Source organism: Tachypleus tridentatus, chromosome 4 (assembly GCF_004210375.1).
Source record: "Tachypleus tridentatus isolate NWPU-2018 chromosome 4, ASM421037v1, whole genome shotgun sequence".
In the NCBI taxonomy this organism is placed as follows: Eukaryota; Metazoa; Arthropoda; class Merostomata; order Xiphosura; family Limulidae; genus Tachypleus; species Tachypleus tridentatus.
In genome coordinates this window covers 59,163,248-59,186,021 of record NC_134828.1, presented here as the reverse complement: position 1 = coordinate 59,186,021, position 22,774 = coordinate 59,163,248, and the positions used below count along the sequence as shown (strand labels likewise).

Here is a 22,774-nt window from a genome sequence, read left to right as displayed (position 1 = left end):
AATAAGCCGACCCCCAAAAATCAGGTCCAAAATTTAGGGCCAGAAATTCGGCTTATTAGGCGGAAAATACGGTATATTATCTGAATAACTCTCATTTGATGGTAAATGCTGATTTTTTTTCTAAAAATTAAATATAAAAAATGTTTCATAAACATGTTTTCTAAAAATTAATTATATTATAATAAATTAGTAAAATGACTGACGCTTCGATTTATTAATTGTAAAGACAAAGAATTTGTCGGTTGCGAATGTAAATGCACGAAGGTATAACTTTTCTTAGAAATATTCTTAAAAATTGTTTCAATAAATTTATAGGTCCGGCATGGCCAGATGGTTAAGGCACTCGACTCGTAATTCCAGAGTCGCAGGTTCTCAAATCCTTGTTACACCGCCCTTTCAACAGTGGGGGCGTTATAATGTGATGATCAATCCTACTATTTGTTGATAAAAGACTAGCCCAAGAGTTGGCGGTGGGTGGTGATGACCTTCCGCCCTCCCTCTAGTCTTACACTGCTAAATTAGGGACGGCTAGCGTAGATAGCCATTGAATAGCTTCGCGCGAAATTCAAAACAAACTAAGCCACAAAATCTATACAAATTTCTTACCGCATGTGAAAACAAGAGTAATAACATATTGTCTTGCCAGCTATTGTATTGAAAAGATACTTTTACTGGTGTTTATTGTGCGTTTATAATACATCCACAATTGTTTTTCTTATATTCAAAACTCTTGCTGTGTGTGTAAGAATAAATACATAAAAGATAGGTAAGTTAATAAAAAATTACAAAAAATCCTGATTCCACAAAGACTTGAATATAAACTTCCACATTATAATCTCTTTGATATCCAGTCTTTATAAACAAATAATTAAAACCCCTAATGCAAGTTATCACGTTATTGTGATGTTCACTAATTTGTAATATATTCCTCTAAACATGATTTAAGTAAAAAACAAGTTATAAAAAATCCCACTCTTATGGGATTTGAACTTGAGATTTCTCTTCAAGATAAAATCACTAAGCCTATTTGAACGTTATCAACAAAGAAGCGAGTGTAAGCAACATATGGTTTGTTTGTTTTGAATTTCTCGCAAAGCTGCACGAGAACTATTGGCACTAGCCGTCCCTAATTTAGCAGTGTAAGACTAAAGGAAAGGCAGCTAGTCATCACCACACACCGTCAACTCTAGGGCTACTATTTTACCAACAAATAGTGCGATTGACCATAAAATTATAACGCCTCCACTGCTGAAAGGACAAGCATTTTGATGTGACGGGGATTCGAACACACGATCCTTATAATACACGTCGAGTGTTTTAACCACATGGCCGTGCCAGGCAAGCAACGAAAGTAATATAGTGAAAAGATAACAACAACCCAAAAAGCTTTATTTATTATTCTACAATTTATTCAGCTAACGTTACTGCTAACTGGTGGGCTTTAGTTCATTGCTGTCATCACACTTTCACTCTCGTACTAATTGTCTTTTGTACTTAGTACTTCTCTTATTTCAAATTCTTTGTCAAAAAACTCAGGATTCACAAAACTGAATAAATTCACGAGTGTATACAGCTCCGAAATTTCACTCACATCTACAAACGCTATGATTAAAACAGTTTCAGATACCGTCAGAATAACAACTTTCACTAAATTTTACATAACTTTCCCGAGGGAGGCTTGCCCCGCTATAACACAGTATGGATTTGCTACTCATTTCTTCTTTCTTTAAAGATAGCATCTTTCTTTTCAGAATTCTGTCTAAGCGCCAAACAAAAAGTAAGCATATAAAATAAAAAATAAACATAATCTACAATAGTATTATAGAAGCTAGGGGCTCGTACAATGTAGTTTATACATTTAATAGCTTACAATGAAATTATTTTGACAATGACAGTGCCATTTTGATATATTCTCAATTACTATTAAGACCTTAAAAATTTGTTTGTGTATATATTAATTTGTTTATTTATAACTAGTTCTCTTGTTAACTTTCCGCTCATGTAATGACAATCGTGCTATAAAATGCATAATGACGCTGCTTTTGTGAGCGTATGTATACATATATATATATTAGAAGCAAACGTTAAGAAAATTTTACTAAAAATTTCTGGTTACTATTTCTAGTTGTCGATAAGGTCATTTAAACAATTTTGTACTACTTTATGCGGATGATTACCTTATCGCATATATAGACTTATTTAGAGTAAAAAAATGGTAGTTACAGTAGACTTAATGGGCGGTGGTTGGGAGATGCATCGGTTAGATAACTGGTTGAAACCCTTTATACTAGCACAATTTGTTAACTAGACTACTAATTAGTGTTTTACCACCATAATGGGATCTGAAATGCCAGCTTCAGGAGGTGAATTTATTTAACTTACTTACCTCTCAAGTGGTAATACCTTATTATTTTTTGTTTATCATTTATTTCTGTTTTATTTTCTTCATTTTTTATTAAGGCGTGCGACCCGTAATCTGAAGGACGCGGGTTCGCATCCCCGTCGCGCCAAACATGCTCGTCCTTTCAGCCGTGGGGGCGTTATAATGTCACGGTCAATCACACTATTCGTTGGTAAAAGAGCAGCCCAAGAGTTGGCGGTGGGTAGTGATGACTAGCTGCCTTCCCTCTAGTCTTACACTGCTAAATTAGGGAAGGCTAGCACAGATATCCCTCGAGTAGCTTTGTGCGAAATTCAAAAACAAACAAACAAACAAATCCTACAACTGTTTGCAGACAGTGAAGGGTTATGTAGATGTGGGACTTTGTGGGTTTGAGCACCCACATTTCGATCTTCTAATTTCTATTTATATTCCGTTAATTATTTTATTATTCTTCATGCGAGACTGGCGAATGTAGATTAAGACTGATAGACAGTGTATCCCCATTGCAATGTAGAGCCTACTTCTATAAGCACCTCTAAAACCTAGAGTACATTTTATTCCCCACATTACAGCCTTTGCTCTGGGTATCTTTTTGATTACTTGGGCTTGTTTTTGTTTTAAGATACATTATCATTAGTCAGAGGTTTTAATTTGCTGTTTTTAACGCAATTATTCCTTTTGATTTTGTTTTTCTAGACTGTATAATATTAATATTTAATAGATACATATGTTTTTATATTGTCTCTCAGTAATAAATTATACAACGGTGCATTAAAGCAACGAATGCATGTTGTCTTTTTTATATAAAGACACAATGAAATGCATATAAAAGCCATACTTGTAATCGTATACTGGCAAAATATTTTGGGAGATGATTTGTTGTTTCGCTTTTTTTTTATAACCGATTTATTTCAGTGTTGAACCACTTAATCTGACACTTCTAAAAATTATATTTCAATTATTTTCATATTTTTACTCATAACGGTTTTTCTCTTGTTTTCAAAGAGCTTCAATTTTTATATATTGCCTGGGTGTGGTATTGAAATGACATGTCGATTGTAATTGATAACAAATAGTGAAAATGAGTGTAATTTTCGCTTTCTAGTAAAGATAGGAGAATTCTACATTTATTTTATATTTGAATTAAAGTTCTTAATTTAAAATATAACATAGCATTTAAAGGCACCAAAGAGACTGTTGGTTCATTGATGCTTTCCTGTTCATTAATTTAAACTAGACTTAAAACATTTGAAGATAATTCATTCCAAAGGCCAAACAACTATCCTGTTAGAAAAATAAAACTCTGCTATTGAAATTTACTTTTGCGTTACCTTGTTTTGCCATTTTCAATATTAAATACGAAAAAAATATGATGCATCGACATTACCAATTTCATTAACAACTTTAAACATTTTAAAGAGAACCTCGCTAACTCTTTTTTTTTTTTTCAGAACACTTTCGCGGGCCATCCCAGGTATTAACCGAGTAGAATTCCTTTCAACATTTTCCTACAGTTCCATGTCCTCTTTAAGGTAAGGAGCCCAAAACCAAATATTCCGAATGAGATCTAACTAATGACCTATACAATAAAGATATGCTATCTTTAAATTTATATTCAACATTTCTATAAACATGGTCTAAAACCCAATTTGTTCTCATTATAGTAATAGCACACTACTTGGATGATTTAAGAATTTAATTAACCAAAACACCAATATTCTTTTCTTCCATAACGCTATCCAGGTTATTCCCCCAAAAATTATACTTTAATTTGACTTAAAAACACATGCATTACTGGGCATCTATTATGATTAAAAGATATTCGTCATTTACTTACACAACTCACCGAACAATATAAATCTATCTGTAAAGCAGCAACATCCATATCACACTCAAAAAGACTAAAAATCAGTACAAACATTGAAAATTGTTGCAAAATACTAAAGAGAAACATAAGCTTATAAAATAAATTATTTTTTAAACTAATAAAACGCAAAAGAAAAATTGTTCCAAAGATTAATCTGCATATATCTTATATCAACTGAAACTGTCAATTTTTTCAAGTTTATAATATTATGCATAGTGTCAACTTTGTACTCAACATCATACTACTAATTGTCAGTAATACAGAAGTGACAAACTGGAAGTTAAAAGTGCTTAAATTGAAATAAAAGTTCTTTCTACTTTGACTGTTGAAAAAAATAAGATTTTATTTGAAAATATTATAAGAAAAATGTCAAATTAGGAAATAAGAAAGAATAACATAGACATTTAAAATTTTGAATAACATTTTTCTTTGACAAAAGTTGATACTAACAAGTTTTATTCACAGAAACTTAAAATTAATTTTGGGTGTGGATTGTAATCGTGGTCTGATTATGAGCAAGCTAGATTTAATTTTAATAAAAATGAAACGTTGTTTTTAGTCAAAATGTATTATCTCAAACACAGTAAAACCTATATACATTAAAAATTTACAAAGCTGTAAGTTTTGCTATTTAGATCTGTTTTCAAATATTCAGTTGTAAATTTAATGAGTATTTTTCACTGTGACAAGAAGTTAGAACCGGTAACAAACATTCTTGAAAAATGTCGTAGAGTGGCTAGGCCTAACGTAAAGTTATTATTATTGGGGTTTGTTAAAGAAGTAAAGAGAACTATTTTATAGCTTTCTCATGAGTATTTAGGACAAAGCAGATAATTTATCCATTAAACTATTAGGCATATTACATTATTTTTTATTATTTTAAAACTATTTATTTTGACATAAAAATGATATTTTAAATTAAGATTTCTGTTATACTGGGCCTGATCAACTACCGTTAGGCCTAAGAATCTTAAGATTTGGGCATCAGGAGGGTCAGCTCGACAGTTGTGATTATTCGTTTTGTTTTTTTCAAACTCGTACAAACGTCATAATCACTTCTGATGTTAGTTTTGATTCCAATAAGGAGCCTTAATCTAGGCTTGGTATGTGCTATTTTCTCGTTTTGTTCGACATTCTAAACTCATCATTCATTGTATCATAGCTTCATCATTCATTTGGATGAAACATTCGTTAGTTAAAAACACGATTTTGACATTTTTATCGAAGAAAAGAATACCACGTATGTATTGAGGTTATTTTATTTGATATTGTCAAATTGTTCCTTGAAGATGAGTAAGTTATCCTTCAGAGCACGTGCACTAGATGCTTCAAAACCAATGCCAATATTCAGGTCAGAAGAAATTCCAGACCTGCCTGATTTTGCAGCAATCAATCGAGCAGTACCTCAGATGCCAACTGGAATGGAAAAAGAAGAAGAATGTGTGAGTACCTCTAAATGTTATAATGGTTAGTCTTAAGTTTATGTAGAGCATGTTTGTGACTATTAAAAACCCAAATATATATTCCCATAACATTAAATGTATATTCCTGTTTGGAAATATGTTTTAATTTTATTTAGAAAAAGTTATGTGATTTAAAAGTACTTGTGAATGTAGTGCAAGCATGTGTACGTAGATTTCATAAATATTCTTCAACTGAATTCATTCGAAACTTCAGTTGCCTTTTCATACATTATTTGTTGGTGTTGTTGAAGATGTTTAAATTAGAAAAGGCATTCCAACCATGAGTTCATTCATGAAAGGTTGTTATGTTACATTGATATAAATACACTAATTTATCCTTTTGAACAACAACTCTAATTTTAACAAATATTGTTATTATCGAAGGATGACATTCTATACAAATTGTCAGATATGAAAGATACAATTATAGTTTTATTGTTAACCATAAATGAGGGAACAGTTGAGGATAAGTAATAATTTCATAAATATGTTTTATGTTTTAGTAACATCCAAGTTAGTGTACTCCCATTGGCAATAGACTGAATAGGAATAGATGAAAATAGAAGAAACCTAAAAAAATACAATAACTGTGTGATCACATATAGAATAAGATTTAAATAACAAAATCATAGGTAATTTTTATATTTATATTCTGTACAGTGTGATGCAATAGACTTAAAACATTCACACATCAATATTTTTTTAAGTACATGCACATATACACCACAAATGTATATCACTTTTAAATATAGCTTGTTCTCAAGAAATAGTACTGGTCTAAAGTTTTTTTCATTTACAATAAAGTGCTATACCAAGTTCACAGTAAAAATATGAAACATTTGTTTCAATATATGATTATATGAGAGTAGATAAAATGAGAATAAACCAAGATTTTGTACAGGGTGGCCCGTATGTCCCTACCCACCCATATATCTTATGCACCAGTGTATCTGTGTGCTGTCCCTCATTCTCGCTGCATAATATTATGCACAATTCGCTCTACAAGTGTAAATGGGCTTACATCGGCTATATTTCTCTGAAAAAAAGACAAGTTTATAATACTTGCGTAATTGAATATAACATTATAACATATGGATGGGAAGGGACTTACGGGCCACCCTGTACATGATGATGTAGAAATAAATATGAAACAAACCGGCAGGATCTTCAATTAAGTTATCATATTTAATAATTTAAAAAAATATCAGCTTGAAACACACAGAAAAATTGCATTTTCGGATACTAATTTTAAATCAAAAACTAATAGAAATTTGTATTTTGTCCAAATAGGTAATTATTGTGTACAAAAAACATTTTCACCATCATTTGCCATAATGTCAAATCTGTCGTTTTGAGTGTTTGAGCTAGTTTTTTACATAGAAATATTTCCATGCACTACTTAAAGACATATCAAAAGGTCTAATTTTGAAGTTGAAACACGATAGGTCAAAGGTTAATAATTATGTGAACATATTGAGCTAAAAATTACTGAACTACAGTATGATGTTTGAGCTAGTTTTTAATATGGAAATATCACCATACAGTACAAAGTTTGAATTGTGATGTAAGAGGTAAATTTAAACTGTTTAAAGAGTGTTTTCATGTATTATATGTGACTGTTTTATTATTGTAACATGTTTTGTAATAATACATTAACTGAATTTCATTTCATTTGATAATGTGTTTAGGGCCACTCAAATTTAAAATGATAAAGAAATGGCTGTAAGTACATACAAATACATTAACAATATTTGAAGACAAATAAATGATAACAAAGACCAAAGTTCAATAATATTGGTCATTAACCTCTTCAGTGTCAGATTTTCTTTGGAAATGAACTTAAGAAAAACCATGTTTTTTATTTTACTTTTTGCCAGCCTATATATGTTAATGAACCAAAGTTCTTTTATGATCTGCACAAAGTATAGTTTATAAATCATACATATCTGGACTTATATGGGATATAATTTCAATGAAGCTACAGAAAAGAATGTATTTTGCCAGTGTTTGTGATACATAATACAGAATAAATCGAGTGAAGATCGGCACAAACAGTATTTCTAATGTTGTTTAGTGAGTATTAAATGCAATTCATGGTAAAATGTGATAAAATTTGGGCAAATAATTAAAAAATATAGCAAAAGATGGTTTGTCTTAATTAGCATTGCATTATGGTACATATAACAAGAATAAAACATAATACTCATAAAATTCCTATTTAAATAGTCCAAATTCACATCTTATATTGCCAGTACTATATTATTTTACCTCATAACAGTTACATAAGCTTTTGGGCCATTTACATCCAAATATAAATTGACCTTGCTCAGATATATTTATAAGTTCTGAAGTATTGTCATATATGTTTTTCTGTTCATTGCTCAAAAACTCAGAACTATGGATTTAGCATAATAATAGACGGTGAGGAAATGCTTGTATATTTTGTTCCTTTGAGTAATACATCCTTTCTTTTTATCATAAGTTCAAATACTACTGTGAGAAGTCAACATACTAAAGTAGGAATATAATTTTGCATGAAATTTTGTGTAGTTAGACTGTTCAAAGCTATTAAAATGACTTTTTTATAAATGTCTTATTTGCATAGGCAAAAATGTTTTTAGTGCATGACAGTTATCTCTGAACAAAATATAAATATCCTACATTTTTTTGTGTTAATCCCACTGACCTGAATTTGGTGTGAAAATTCCATATTTCTTATGCATTTTATGAGGTATAACTTAAATACTATTTGTAATACTGACTTTTTGTTATTGTGATCTTTTCGGTTTTTTATCAGTTCTTAATTTTCAGAAAGCCAGTTGCAGGGCTGTGTGAGAATATTTGGGATAATGAATTAAAATGTGATGTGGTACAAATTTAGGGAATGCTTAGAAATTAATTATTTGTAATTTAAGATGAGCACATTTCTAAAAAAGAGAAAAAAGGATAATGTGATAATTGGCTTACTGAATATATATAGGCAAAAATCATGGATATAAGTCACTAGTTTGAGAAGTTCAAATTTACAGAAAGATGGAAAATCTGTAGAAGAAACAGAAAGCTAGTGTTTAGTTAAAAAACAGTTAGGAAAAATAAAAAGGTTTATGAAAAACTGTTGACTAATAATGATTAAGCAGCAAAGATTTGTTTATCAATGTTAAAGGTGAGAAAAATGTTTGAATCAGAATTGAGCCTTTAAAGGATGATGGTAGCAAGGTTGTTTTTGTTGAATACTATGAGATGGATGAGCTTCTGAATGTTTCTGTTTTTACAAGAGAAAATATACCAGTACTGTTGACTCTGAGCATTCAATGTTAAATATTGTAACTGATCTGCACAACACAGATATTAACTCCACTATGGCAAATGGAAATATTGGGAGATAAAAGTAGATAAAGCACTGGGACCAGATAGTTTCCTTATGGATTTAAAGAAGGTTCAAAGATCATGTGAGTCTCTTTTCATTTTTGCTAGTTCATGTGACAGATGATAGAGGATTAAAAAGTTGCTAATTTTGATCTCATTTTGAAAGGGTAGGTAAAAATTATTCTGGAAATCATAGGCATATTAGTCTTTTACATTGAGAAAAATTATAGTGTGATAAAAGAAATTTTACAAAATCATTTAGTGGAATATAATAATAATTAAAGCCAAATCTATTATGGTTAAACAGAAATATGCAGTTGCATGAATGAAGCACAGAATGCCAACGAAATCTGTAGATATATCCTAAAACTTCTGTAAAAGCATGTTATCTAGCTGAAAATATGATGCAGTCATTACGACTTTCATGTCATCAACATGATACGTATAATATGACAAGTACAAAACTTGAGGTTTCCTTTGAGGTGCCTCATGCACTTGTAGAGGGATGCAGGGAAAGAATGTTAATATATGTTATAGATAGTAAAGCCTAATGAACAGTTAGTTGAATTTCCTAATCAATTAATGGTCAGGCTTATTAATCAGTTACATTTAACTTTTAACAACAGATAGGGTGGTAATATTTCAGTTAGTTTATTATTTTTGCGAGTTGTGATGCTAATCAATTAAGCTGAACAAACTTGAATTCAATCAAAAATAACAATGAAAAACCATAAAGGTAATATTTTAAATAATTAATTATTTCATTACATTAATTAATTGAATTGTTCGTAATTTTGATCATTGGATAGTTGTAATGATTGGAAACACTAATTTTTTTTAGTTGATTATTTTAGTGACTTTAATTGACATAGTCATGAATTTGATACTTAATAGTTGGAATAATAATAATAAGAAACATTTGTTGATTACTTTTGTGACATTAACGTATTGACTGCTGATTTACTGTATAAGATATGGTTTGCCTCCAGCAGTTGAATGTAAGTGTGCCATATAAAGTGTACAGTTTGCAAACATTCTTCATGCATTTCATAGAATAATAGATTACTGAAATTTATGATTAATTTATTATCTTATATGACATTAATCAATGCTCATAGGTAATCAATTATATTGATTAATTGAGTTAATTGCATGGTTCTATAATGTACACACACACACACACATATATATACCATAGTTTCTACAGCATAATGCAGAACAGAGGTTAAAGGGATCCAATTGAACTGGACCCTTGTTACTAGTAGAGTGCCTCAGGGATTTATTATTGTGCTTTTTCATTTGAATATTTACACTGATGGGGGCATAATTAATAAATTAGTAAAGTTTGCTGAGGACATCAAAATTTAGGGTATACGTACTTATAGCTGTATTGAAGATGTTGAGGTACTATCGAATGACTTGGATCAGTTTGTAAATTGGACACTTAGTTAACAGATGACCTTTATGTATGGTAAATGTTTCTATATTTGGGTTAATTTGAGTTTGTTCACACATTTAACTATGTGGTACCTTGTGTGGTGTACCTGTTGCTTGAGGACAGAATTGCACTATGACATTAACATTTTTAGAAAATAAACTTCTGTTTTACTTTCACATACATTTTGTTTTAATCATACAATTATGTTTTATGTCTACTTGACTCATCACTGGCTTGATTGCATGGACTATTAAATAACTCAATGGTAGGATAGCTTTAAACTAGGCATAGACACTGGTGAGGACCAAAATAATGAAACATTGAGATGTAGAGAAAAGTATTGTTTAGGAACAAAGTACAAAATTAGTTTTAATGGTAGGCTAAACTATTATTTTTGTTAGTAATTATAAGGGGAGAAGACTTAGAGTTGAAATTCTTTACAGAATACCAAGAGCAGTTGATGAAATTTAAAAGAACGATACAGTTAAGCTGTTACAGAATATTTTTATTTCAGGCATTTAGGTAGGGGGATGTTAGAGTCAAATCATAAGAAGTCAAGTTTTAGAAATGGTTCAGGATGTTTTTTTTTTCACCATTTACTTAGGGAAACTACAGGGAACAATACTATTTTATATTAGGTTTATTGTTAACTTCTAATACAGAAACAGTTAATAGGGTGAAAATTAAGGGAATGTTTGCATATAAGTGATCATTGCTCAGTTAGATTTGGAATTTTGCTGCATATGGAAATAAGAAATAATGAGATTTTGGTTCAAAATTTCAAAAACAAATTTTGAATGGCTTAGACAAGAATTATCTGCAATGAATTGGGTAGTTGAATTAATTGGAGATACTGATCAAATATTAATGTATTTCAGAATGGTTGGTATGGGTATTAACACTTTTTACTGATAAAGTGGAGAACAACGTTTCAACTTGAAGATTCCCTAGGAAGGTTGAAATGTTGTTCTCTGCTTTATTTGTAAAAATGTTGATACCCATACCAGCTTTTCTGAGATACATTTTTATTTCAAGTGGGTTTCTTGTAAAGAAGAATGATCATATGTTATAGGTCCCAGCATGGCTGGTAGGTTAAGGCATTCGAATCATAATCGGAGGGTCATGGGTTTGAATCCCCGTCACACCAAACATACTTGCCTTTTCAGCCATGGGGGCATTATAATGATATGGTCAATTCCACTATTCATTGGTGAAAGAGTTGGCAGTGGGTGGTGATGACTAGCTGCCTTTCTTCTAGTCTTACACTGCTAAATTAGGGACAGCTAGTGCAGATAGCCCTCAAGTAGCTTTGTGCAAAATTAAAAAAAAACATGTTAAAAAAGTCTAAAAATAAATTCTTAATATTCAAGATAGGCATGATCCTTAGAGAGGAAAAAGGGTTTCTGCAAGTAAAACAAGTTGGTTCTTAAAGAATATAAAGGGTTAAAACTAAAAAGTGTTATGAATAAAGAAGTTTAAATTGACTGTAGTGATGGGAGATTTGGAGAATTGTAAAAGAAAATTGGTGAGATTGGAATTTAAGAAATAATAAACTATATTAAAAAGGTTGATTGGAAATATGAAAATTAATAGTTGTGATTTCTTTAAATACACCAAGGGTACCCAAAGTGTTATAATGTTAGTAGGACCTTTAAAGGGCTGATATATAAAGATTAATATCTAATTACTGGGTTTTTAAATTTTACTTTTTCTTCTGTTTTTAATAATGTGAACTTCAAGCAATATTCATCATCCTGAACAGTTGCTAGATGTAAACAAGACTGAAAAATAGGATAAAAAATTTTGAGTTTGTTGAGAAAATGAAAGGTTTAAAGAATGATAAAGCTCTCAGGCAAGATAATAGTTGCCTAAAGGTTTTGAAGTAAATTAAGGATAGGATATGTGAGCTGCTTGCTGCTATTTATTTTTTCCTGAGTAATGAGCAGTTCCCAGAAGATTAGAAGTTGCCTAATGTTGGTCGTATTTTCAAGAAAGGTGATAAATTTTCTCCTGTAATTATAGGTCTATTAGTTTTGCATCAGTAATGGAGAAAGTTTTCAAATATCTTAAAAAAAGATGCTTTGTAAATTCATTGAAAAAAACTTAAAATTTTGCTGGATAGCATAGTTTAACAAAGATAAAATCTTGCTTTACTGATCTTTTGAGTTTCTTTGAAAAGGTTACTGCTTTTTTAGATAAGAATGTGTGTGTGGATTTGGTGTATCTAAAATTTTCAGAAAAACATTTGACAAGGTACTACATAAAAGGCTTGTTAATAGTTAACTTTATAGGTGTCACAATGGGTTGCTTTATTGGATAGAAAACTTGCTGGATGGAAGAAAGCAGAGTGTTATCATAAATGAAGTTCAGTCAAACTGTATTAATTTGAAAGTAGGATACTTTAGGGTTCAGTATCAGGACCTTTACTGCTTTTAACTTACATTAGCAGCACCAGCTCAAGGTGTATTTGAATGGCTCAAAGAGTCCACCTCAAAATTTTAGGGAGGTAAAAATTGTAAAAATTTAGGAAAAAATACTAACAAACAAAGAGAAAAGGGATATTGGTGGTGAAAGTTTGTATACAGAATGTAAATAATAATGCATTGAATGCTAGAAAATTAGATTTGAAATAAGATCTTCTTTACTTTGGATGTCACATATATCATATATAAGATATATTTTTTCAAATACATTTATCATTTTAAACTTTCATTAATTTTACTAGTGTGGCAAGTAATGATAGACTCTTTTTGAAATTAAAGTTTATAAAAATAGGGGGACAAGAGAGACTAAATGGTCTTGCAATAATTCCTATAGAAAATGAAATTACCAAAGAAATTAATATGGAGAAATGAAGGAAAAGTTTTGCCATGTAAAAGGCTTATAAGGTTTCATTTTCTAAAGACTAATATTTGTATTTTTATGTATTTTTAACCATGTATCATTTTTGTATTCTGTATTCTAAACCTGAAAAAATATTAAAAAATTGAAAAAGGTTGCAGTTTTTATTTTTGCAACCTTCAAATTTTGAAACTGAGCCAGCACTATAAATCAATGACATGGATGAAGGAATGGTCAGTAAATTATTTAAATTTACTGATGACATTAAAGTTTTGGGTGTTGCTGGCTATTGTAGGGATATAATTGCTGCTTTACAAAAATATCTTTATTGTTTAATGAGTTGGGTAAATGAAAGGCAGATTACTTTTAACTATTATATATATATATATTTAAGGCCACATATGTGATGTATTTCAATTTGAATTATTAGCATAATTTTGATGAGAATAATTTTAATAGGATTTTGGAAGAAAAAGATCTTGGTATTCTAACTGATCAATATCTTAAACTATCCAAACAGTGTGTTGTTGTTAGTGGTAGGACAAATAGGATCTTAGTTTGTATATGCAGAAATACTGAATACAAGTCTATAGAGGTTATAATTTCATTGTATAGATCACAAGTTAAGTCGCAATTTTAGTACTGTGTTCAGCTTTGAGTTCCTTACCCAAAAAAGGACATTGAATTGTTGGAAAGGGTTCAGAGGGGACTACTAGGTTGAAAAAGTTAACATACCAGGATAGGTTAAGGTTTCTAAAATTGTTTTCTTTTGAAAAAAAAGACTTATAAGGAATATGATTGAGTTGAAGATTTATTGTGTTGATGCAATATGTTTTTTTATATTTAGTTGTTAGAATGGTAACACTAGAGGACACAAATACAGATTTTGGCAGGATAGGAGTCATCTTTAGCTAAAACAGCTTTATTTCTCTTACAAGATGTTTGACCTGCAGATTGTATTGTTATCAGATATGGTAGATGCAGTTAATATAAGGAAATTTGAGTGAAAGCTTAAAAATACTGAATGATAATGGCTGGCTTTGAGTGCTTTATATCAGAATTTAGTGTAACAGATGGGATGGCATACATGAGTAAACAAGTTCTTTGTCCTTTAAATTATGTGTACATATGATGCAGTGAAATATACTGTATCTTTGAGTTTATTATAATGAGAGTTTATATTGATTTATAATAAGGTAAAACACTAAGAGCTATCCAAAGAAAAGACATTTTATGTAAAAGAGGATTTTAATACACTAGTTATTTTTTATTAAAAATATTTTTTTATTTAATTTTATATATAATTTTTAATTGCAAATTTTGATTTGGGGCTGATTCTAACTCACTCCAAATGAAAGCATTAGTGTTAATAAATTCTCTTGATTTTTGTCTAATCATAACACCCTACTGTCTAGGAAGAAAGTCAGTACAGCTTTTAATAAAACAATGCATATGTGAACCATGTAATTTTAATTGTAGTTTATTGACTTGGTTGCTGGTATTATAGGTATGTTTCAGAAATGTAAGTACCAAAGAAAAGGAATATAATAAGAAATGAAAATAAATCTTAAAATATACTACAGTTTGCTTATTTATTTTAGCAGCAATAATGCTTGAAGTGGGTATTCAGAATACATGAAGTTTGGTATTGGTATTTTGTGTCTATCTCTTATACCTAGAGCAGTGGTTCCCAACCAGGGATGTGAGATAACATTTGTTTTGGCCACCTTCACCTTTATTCTTAAATAAATAATTACTGTGAGGGGTGCAGAGCATAAAAAAGGTTGGGAACCGCTGACCTAGAGCATGTAAGCCGCAATAGCTTTATGAAGATTATCTTGGATTTCATACCTTAAAATTTCCAGACATTATTTCTCCAGATATAGCTGTACCTGAAGTGGAAACATTTAGCTCAACAGTGCTGAACCATACATCAGTATTTTGTAAATTTATAATTATTTTGAAGTAATCTTCTAAACTGTTGATAAATGTTTCAGTATTCAAATACAGTATAGGTGTTACACTTGGATATAATGCTATTTTGATATTTTAACATTTCACATACATGTAATTCATATCATATAGAATGTGTAAGATATTGCAACATCTCTTGAAATAGCTTAATTAACACTGAGTGATCTGTGTTTTAAAAAAATCATAATAATAAAGTGAAAAGCAAATGTGATTGTTGCTTGCTGGTGCTTATAAATTATGAATTGAGTCACACTATTTGGTTTGCATACTGGCAAGCATGGTGTGACCTAACTTCATGATTCATTTGACCAGTAATAAACATTTGAATCAAATTACTCTTAGTTGTTGCATAAACTGCCTGTTTCTCAGCATTATAAAGTCACAAGGTAGTGATCCAAACATGTAATAAAAGTTTTTTTTTTTTTAAATGTACAAGTCAGTGAGGCTTTCATTTTGATGGTGCAGTTATATGTTCCTAAAAAAAAGATGTTTGTAAACAGCCACCATAAGTGTGTTCTTGATGTTTCGTTTTTCAAAAATTGTTTCATCATTTTATACTATATGTTTTTCAGCACAATATCTACCTGATGACTAAATGGTAAACTTAAAGGTTTATAATGATAAATACCAGGTTTTGATACTTACAGTTGGCAGAGAACAGATAGCTCATTGCTTAGAATTGCTCTTAGTAACAAATAAACAAAGTCAGTATGACATGAAAATATCTTTTTGATTCTAACAAGATCAGGTTGAGAATTGTTAGGCTTAGTTATTATTTTGCACTTGAATCTTGACAGTATCAAGTTTCATTTCATTAACAAATTTGGTCTTTGTTAAGTCATACATTAAGACCTCAGTGACCAAGTGACTGCTTCAGTGAGTAAAGAAAATCACTAAAATGAAAGGTGAAATGTATGTGTGTGTGGTTAAGAGTAAAACATTGGGCTTATAATTTTAGAATGGGAAAAATCTATTTTTGTATTTCATTTAAACTACATGTGATATTTAAAATGACAATCACAACAAAACAAGATGTATAATTTTATATAATAAAAAGTATTTGAATGCTTTACAACAAGGAAGGAAGACATAAGATCAATAATTGAAATTTACAAAAAAGGTATCTTTAAATGCTTCGTAAGAAAAATAAAAATTATAATTTAGATAATTTACATAAACTGTAGGAAGCTCACCTCAACTCTTAAACATTTTAGCCAATACTTTTTTGAAGTTTGTTTTTAATGCAGTAAGTATAATTGGAATGTTAAAAGACTCGAGTGTTTAAGGGTTAACATAGAAGGGAAGTCATTCAGTAGTGTGACTAGAGAAAAGAATCATGGCAGAGTAGTGAATAGGTTACTCAAGCTATCAAAGTAGTGATGTTTGATAGGAATAAAGCTAAAAAGGTTAAGAGATTGAGTAGAAGTGAAAACAGATAATCATCTCTGTATGAATCACTAGTTAGATCTCACTTGGAACACTGTGTACAGGTTGGTCTTGCTAGTACAATGACTTTATGGATGGAAGGGCTATCTTATATGGATAGTTTAAGATATCAACTTATCATTTTCTTGATAAAAGATGATTTATAGGTGATCATATTTAAATTTACAGGATTGTCCAGGTGATGAATAGAATAAAGTTTGTGGTTTATTTCTTATTATTATAGGACAAGAGAACACAAGTCCAATATTTGGGTAGGACAAGCTTGGCTCTGATTAAAATAATTTTTATTTTTCTTTAAAATAGATGACTGACTTACAGTTGATGTCTGCAGTAGCAGAAACTGACATGTTAAAAGTATTTAAAAGGGGAAGAGATGAAAGAATAATGTGTTTTTATATTTTATATTTTTCAAGACCAAGCATGAAAAATAACCTGCTGGACCAAATTGTTTGTTTTCGTTCATGTGTTAAATTCAACACTATCCCTAATTTAAAGATTTTTTAACTATGTGAAGATATGCAAAAATGTGTATGTACTTTTGCTGTTAGACCATAAGTCTTCCTTTTAACTGAGGAATTGTTTTGAATTTGCATTTAACATTTTTATCATTTTTGAGTAAGAATATACAGTTGCTAATTTGCTGGCACTGTGAAATGAAGTCATATAACAGTAATAATAATTTTGTATGTTGAACTATTTATTAAAATTTATTTATAAAATGGTTATTTCACCATTTCATTCTGTTAGAAAATATCACCCTTGATACTACTGATTTCTTTCTCTTGATACAAATATGAGAAAATGTTTGTGAAAAATATATTATTACCAGACAAACAGTTTGCTGGTACTGAGAGAGTGCATCATATATTCTTGCATAAAGGCAGCAGAGTTACTTGATAATAAACGTCAAGTACTTCAGTTGATCTTAACTTACTAAGTGTTATGAGTAAGAAGTGATATAACTATTACATTATTTTCTATGAGTCTTTATGCTTCTTGTTTTTATTTGTTAAAATTTAAATGAATTACTTCGTTTGTCCAAGTAGTGTGTGCTTTTAACTTAATTTCTTTTTAATTGGCCATGTATTAACATACATAAGCTGCTTTTGGGTGTGTATTTTCATTGTGTAAAGGGGTATACTTGAAAAATGGAATACACATTATTATCTTGCATTTTATATTTTTGTGTATCAGTAGTGTATCTTTCGAGGAAATTCCTCATCCTTTTAATCTCTCCCTTAACATTATTTCACTGATATGTACTTTCTTTTACTTCTTTGTCTTTTGATTTTCCCACATGCTTTACTGCATGAACCCTATACTCAAGACTATTTTGTTTTTCTCTTTTCCTTGATTATAGGGTCTTTCTGACTTGTTTCTTGAACAACTACACACAATTACTACCAGTTTCTATCTTTCTTGTCTATTTGATTCCCTTGTCCTTGCTTAAAGTTTTTCTTTGTTTCCTTTTTTTGATTCTCAATCTATGGAATCAGTTTTACTCTTTAACTTTTATTTTCCTTTCTAACATTCAATTTTTGCACCTTCATTTCTTTCTTGCCACTTTCTTATGCTTCCTCTTGTCACTTCACATTATGTCTGAGGCACTTCATCATACACTAAGGAATAATTTTTTGGAGAGATTTGTTCTTTTCATTGCACTAACACATGGTACTAGTGCTGTATTTTTCTTTCCTTTGTTCTTTTTGCTGTTGAGACAGGATCAGTGGTACCCTTCTTTGGATCCATTGTCTTTTATTAGCTTCTCAAGGACTTGTTTTGGTCCTTCGACACTGCTAAAATCATGGTGGATATCCTCTTGATACCCTGAGGCAGATCTTCATCTCTTCACAGATTCTTTTTTGTTGGTCTGAGGGCTTCTCTGGATGACAATATAACTTTAGACATGTGAGTTCTGGTGAAGGTTTACTGCAACTCAGTGTTCTTGAACCTCTTGTCTGCTAGATACTTTCCAAATTCCTTTATTTTCTTATAGATGAGGGGGACATGAACCACTTAAACAGTCCCACAGTTGTTTGAAGAGTACCCATTTCAAGACTTCTTGCTTCCATGTATTTTACCTGCTATTTGAGGCTTATTACCATTTGGTTCATCTTGTAGCTTATTGCTTATTATGCATATGGTGGATCACCTTTCTCAGTTGGAAAGGATTCTAAACATGGAATAGTTTCTCCACCCTCAGATTTTTTTGGGGGGTTTGCTTTCAGTTGTAAATTCCTCTTCTCAATGTTTTTGCCACTCTTAACATCAGAACTTTGATTTTTTATGTCTCCAGTTCCTTATTCTTTGTCTCTGACAGTTGATTCTCTTAGCCAGTACTGGTCTCACCTTTTTCTTTTAACTTATTCTGTTATTCCTCTTCTCTTTTATGTTCCACTTTGGTAGGCCACATTGTTTGTTAGGTCCAGTTGGTGGCACCTCTTTAACCACACAAACCTAATTTTTTTTACTTCATTAATTGACATCCAGGCCCCCTCCTTTTCTTCTCCATTTGCACTTTGCCTTGGTCTAACCATGTCTCTCTTTTGATTCTTATTGTTACTTCATTTTCAAGTGTGGGATATGTCCAGTCCATTGCCTGTAGGGTTAAACTATCTGATTATTTAGCCTTTTTTGTAATCCAATTTCTGTTGTCCTTCAACTCTGTCAGTTTGTTAGTAGAAGTTGTGGGTTTTTGATGCAAGTCCATCAGTCTCTCTCTTCCTCAAGGCCATTTATTATGCCCTATTTTACTTTGTTGTTGAACATTTCACCTTTCACTGTCTGGTTTTTCTCTCTTGTTCTTTCCTTCTTCTCTGATACCATCTTCCTACTCCTATGCCTGACTGAAACTTTGGCATAGTTTTACATGCTCCATTTGAGTTCTTAACTACATGCTATTTATATCTTCTTTTCTTGGAATGCATTTTATTCTTGGCTGTCTTTGTGATGTATATGCTATTGATATTTCCTGCTCTCTGTTTTACTGTACTTCTTTATTCCTCTATACAGACTGGGTCTTCTTTCCTGAGGTTTGACTGTTTGAAAAGAGAATTATGCTTTCACATTTCATTGCATCAGATTTGTTAACTGATACTCTCTTACGTCACATTTTTACCAACCCTTGGAGGAAATCCTTCAGGTTGTATGTGAATGAATCCACACATGTTTGCTTATCATTATCTTAATCATCTGGCTGTTTTCACTTCACTCCTACAGTCACTGTTCTTCAATAAAACTACATACCATCTTTGAGAAGGGTAACTACATCTCCTTTTTCATTACCATTTTCCCTTTTATAGGATCCTGCCATGTAGATAGTATTGCCTTCTATAGTATGCTTACTTTCAAAAATCTGCACTGGGCCAGGAGTAGTGGAAAGCATTTTACTCATTCACTCTGGCTATACCAGTGCTCACTGTTGAAATGGAGTGTTTGCTGAAATCACTAGAGGTATACTTATGGTATATTGGTGACATTGCCTATTTATGGTTCATTGCTTTCAGCAATCCCAAGATAAGTTTGCTTTATGATTCAAACTGTATCCCTATGTTGCTTCTAGGATGCTTAAATGATTACTAGCCTAACACAGATTTTTATTGAAGAAAGTATTCATGACAATGATGAAAAGTGACTGTCCATTTTTACCTTCAAATAGGTACTGAAGGTCTTTTTTGCTTCATTTTCTAATCAGTCTCTACATTTTCTTCTAAGGTAATTCACATAGATTTTAGAAGTTTGTTCTGAGTAGGGCACCTGAGATTACTTGGTTTCCAGTAATCTTGGTGTTGGCTGCAGTTGGACTACATCTCATAAGTTCATCTCTCATTGTCTGCATTGGATAGCTATTTTTTTCTTATTGGGATACTATCATCCACCTCTTGTCCCATTCACAGGTCAAAGAGTATGAGATTTGCTCTTTGCTTATGAAGTTGAGATGAAAGCAATATAATTCTCTTTCCTATGTAGATGTCAGTTCATGGTAGCCTGCGATTTGGATTGTAGTTAACTTGGAAGTAATATGATCTTCTTTTCCCCCATCCCCACCACATGGATATCAGTCCTTGATTTTGGATATAGTAGACTTGCCATGTATTGTCCGTTGAGCCCCAGCTGCTCTACATCTGGAAGCACATCCTTTTACTCCCACCCATATTTATGTATTACGTGATTGAAATTCATTTATTGTGTGGTTTGGATTTCTATCCAATAATAGTTTTATTACTACTGGATATACTACTCCCTATTTTCGCTCGTGTCTGTGACACCTTTTACTACGCCGGACAAAGAGAATACCTTATACAAAAGTTGGCTGTCCCCCATGTTTGATCTTCTGCTCTGAAGATCTCTTTTCTAGTGTTCTTAGACTGCTTTCAAAGGATTCTTCCTCTTTCCTTGCCCAAGTCCCTCTGACTTTTCAGTGTGGGATTCTAACAATTTGTATGAGAGATGGTAATGCACTGTGTTAGAAGTTATAATTTTCTTACACTGAAAATGTATTTCCAGTAGGTACTTACACTTTCAAACCTTCCTTTCCACTGAAAAGTGGTGCTTCAAGTTGTTGTTCAGTAGAATTGGATAGAGATAGTAACGTGTATCAAGAGAGTGTATTACACTCTCATTGGTGGAGGGTTGTTGCATGGTGATATACATAAAAGATGCATTGGAATCAGTCAATTCCAAATGGGTGGAAACTTCAATGTTGTGGCATCTGCAAACAAATTTTGTATATAGAGAACAGCACTGAACAAGAATAGCTATTTATGTGAGATAGGTACCTGTCAAAAAAGCATTTTCAGTATGTTGAAGAATTATAACTTTAAAAAATCTCAAAATGCCATCAAAGTAAAGGAAGTTTTATGAGAAGAATTTGACATTTAATTAGAGAATGTTGTCTGATGTGGAGGGTTTCTTTAATAAATGGTTTCAGATCAGTGTTGGCCTTGCAAAGGATATTGAAATTTGATAAATTCGTGTTTTGTTTCTTACCTGTGTTGGCATATAGAGAAAGCACAGGGATTACTCAACTTTTATTACATTTTCACAGAAATTCCTATATGTTCATTAGCTCTAGCTCTATTTTTTAGAGGGTGTTTGGTTTTTCTTATGTAAGAAGTGTTAGTTGTCACATGTGTGTAGATAAATAAGCCAAGTACATTAATAAATTGGTAGGATATTTTTAGTATTGAAAAAATCCTGTATGTGGACATGAATTTAAAAGCTAGTCTGAAATCAGCTTGGGGAAGGGGATGGTGGTGGTAGCAATAAAGTAGGTATTTGACTTTTTTTAAAGTTAAGAATTTTTTTCCAATGTATAAAAGCCAAAAGTATATATATTAAGTTTGTATGTGTTTGATAGTCTTGGTGGATTTGTGAATTTCATAGTAAGAAAGGTATAACATCTTTTGTACTAAGTGTTATATCTATTACAATATAGAGTATAATGTATGAAAGAAATTTCTAAGTGTAGATTAAGATACATGGAACACAAGTTGTAAGCTGTTTTTAATAAATACGCTAGAAGATTTTGTATATATATGAATGAGATAAAGCTGTCAAATTCCATAAAAAGTCTAGTAAGTGTCTTTTTTGTGTAGATTAATGTATGTACAGAATCCATTAGTGTTATAAATAATGAGAATGTCTAAAAAAGGTAAATTCTTCTTCTTATCCATCTCTCCTGTGTGTTTTCTTCTATCTTTCTTGCATTGCTTCTTCAAACGTTGTTTGTATCTATCCTATATCTGCTTTTTCTGTATATAATAAATTTTAATTATGTTCTTTCATCTTTTTCCAGTGCTCTTTTCATCTTTAATACCTTTTTTTGTCTTCATGTTTTTCTCCATTCTTCCTACTGCCTTCATCACGCACTTCTTTTTGCCACCTATTTTTTCATTTTATTATTTCCAAAATGTATGTCCAAATTCACTTCATCCAAACTATTTCTGTGCTCAAGCTTTTTATTCATAATTACTTTATATCATTGCAATGTATTC

At 31.1% G+C, this 22,774-nt stretch overlaps 1 protein-coding gene across 2 annotated transcripts in view; it reads left to right on the top strand.

Moving 5' to 3' along the window:
* Positions 1–4,961: 4,961 nt before the first annotated feature.
* LOC143249210 (enhancer of polycomb homolog 1-like) overlaps positions 4,962–22,774 on the top strand; it is an 85,652-nt gene continuing 67,839 nt past the window's right edge. For both annotated transcript variants that reach the window (XR_013027632.1, XM_076498690.1), the window contains exon 1: positions 4,962–5,692. Coding sequence is in view for 1 of the 2 variants with exons in the window: in XM_076498690.1 (XP_076354805.1) it covers positions 5,540–5,692 (153 nt within the window). In the remaining variant the exon portion in view is untranslated. The remainder of the gene's footprint in view (positions 5,693–22,774) is intronic.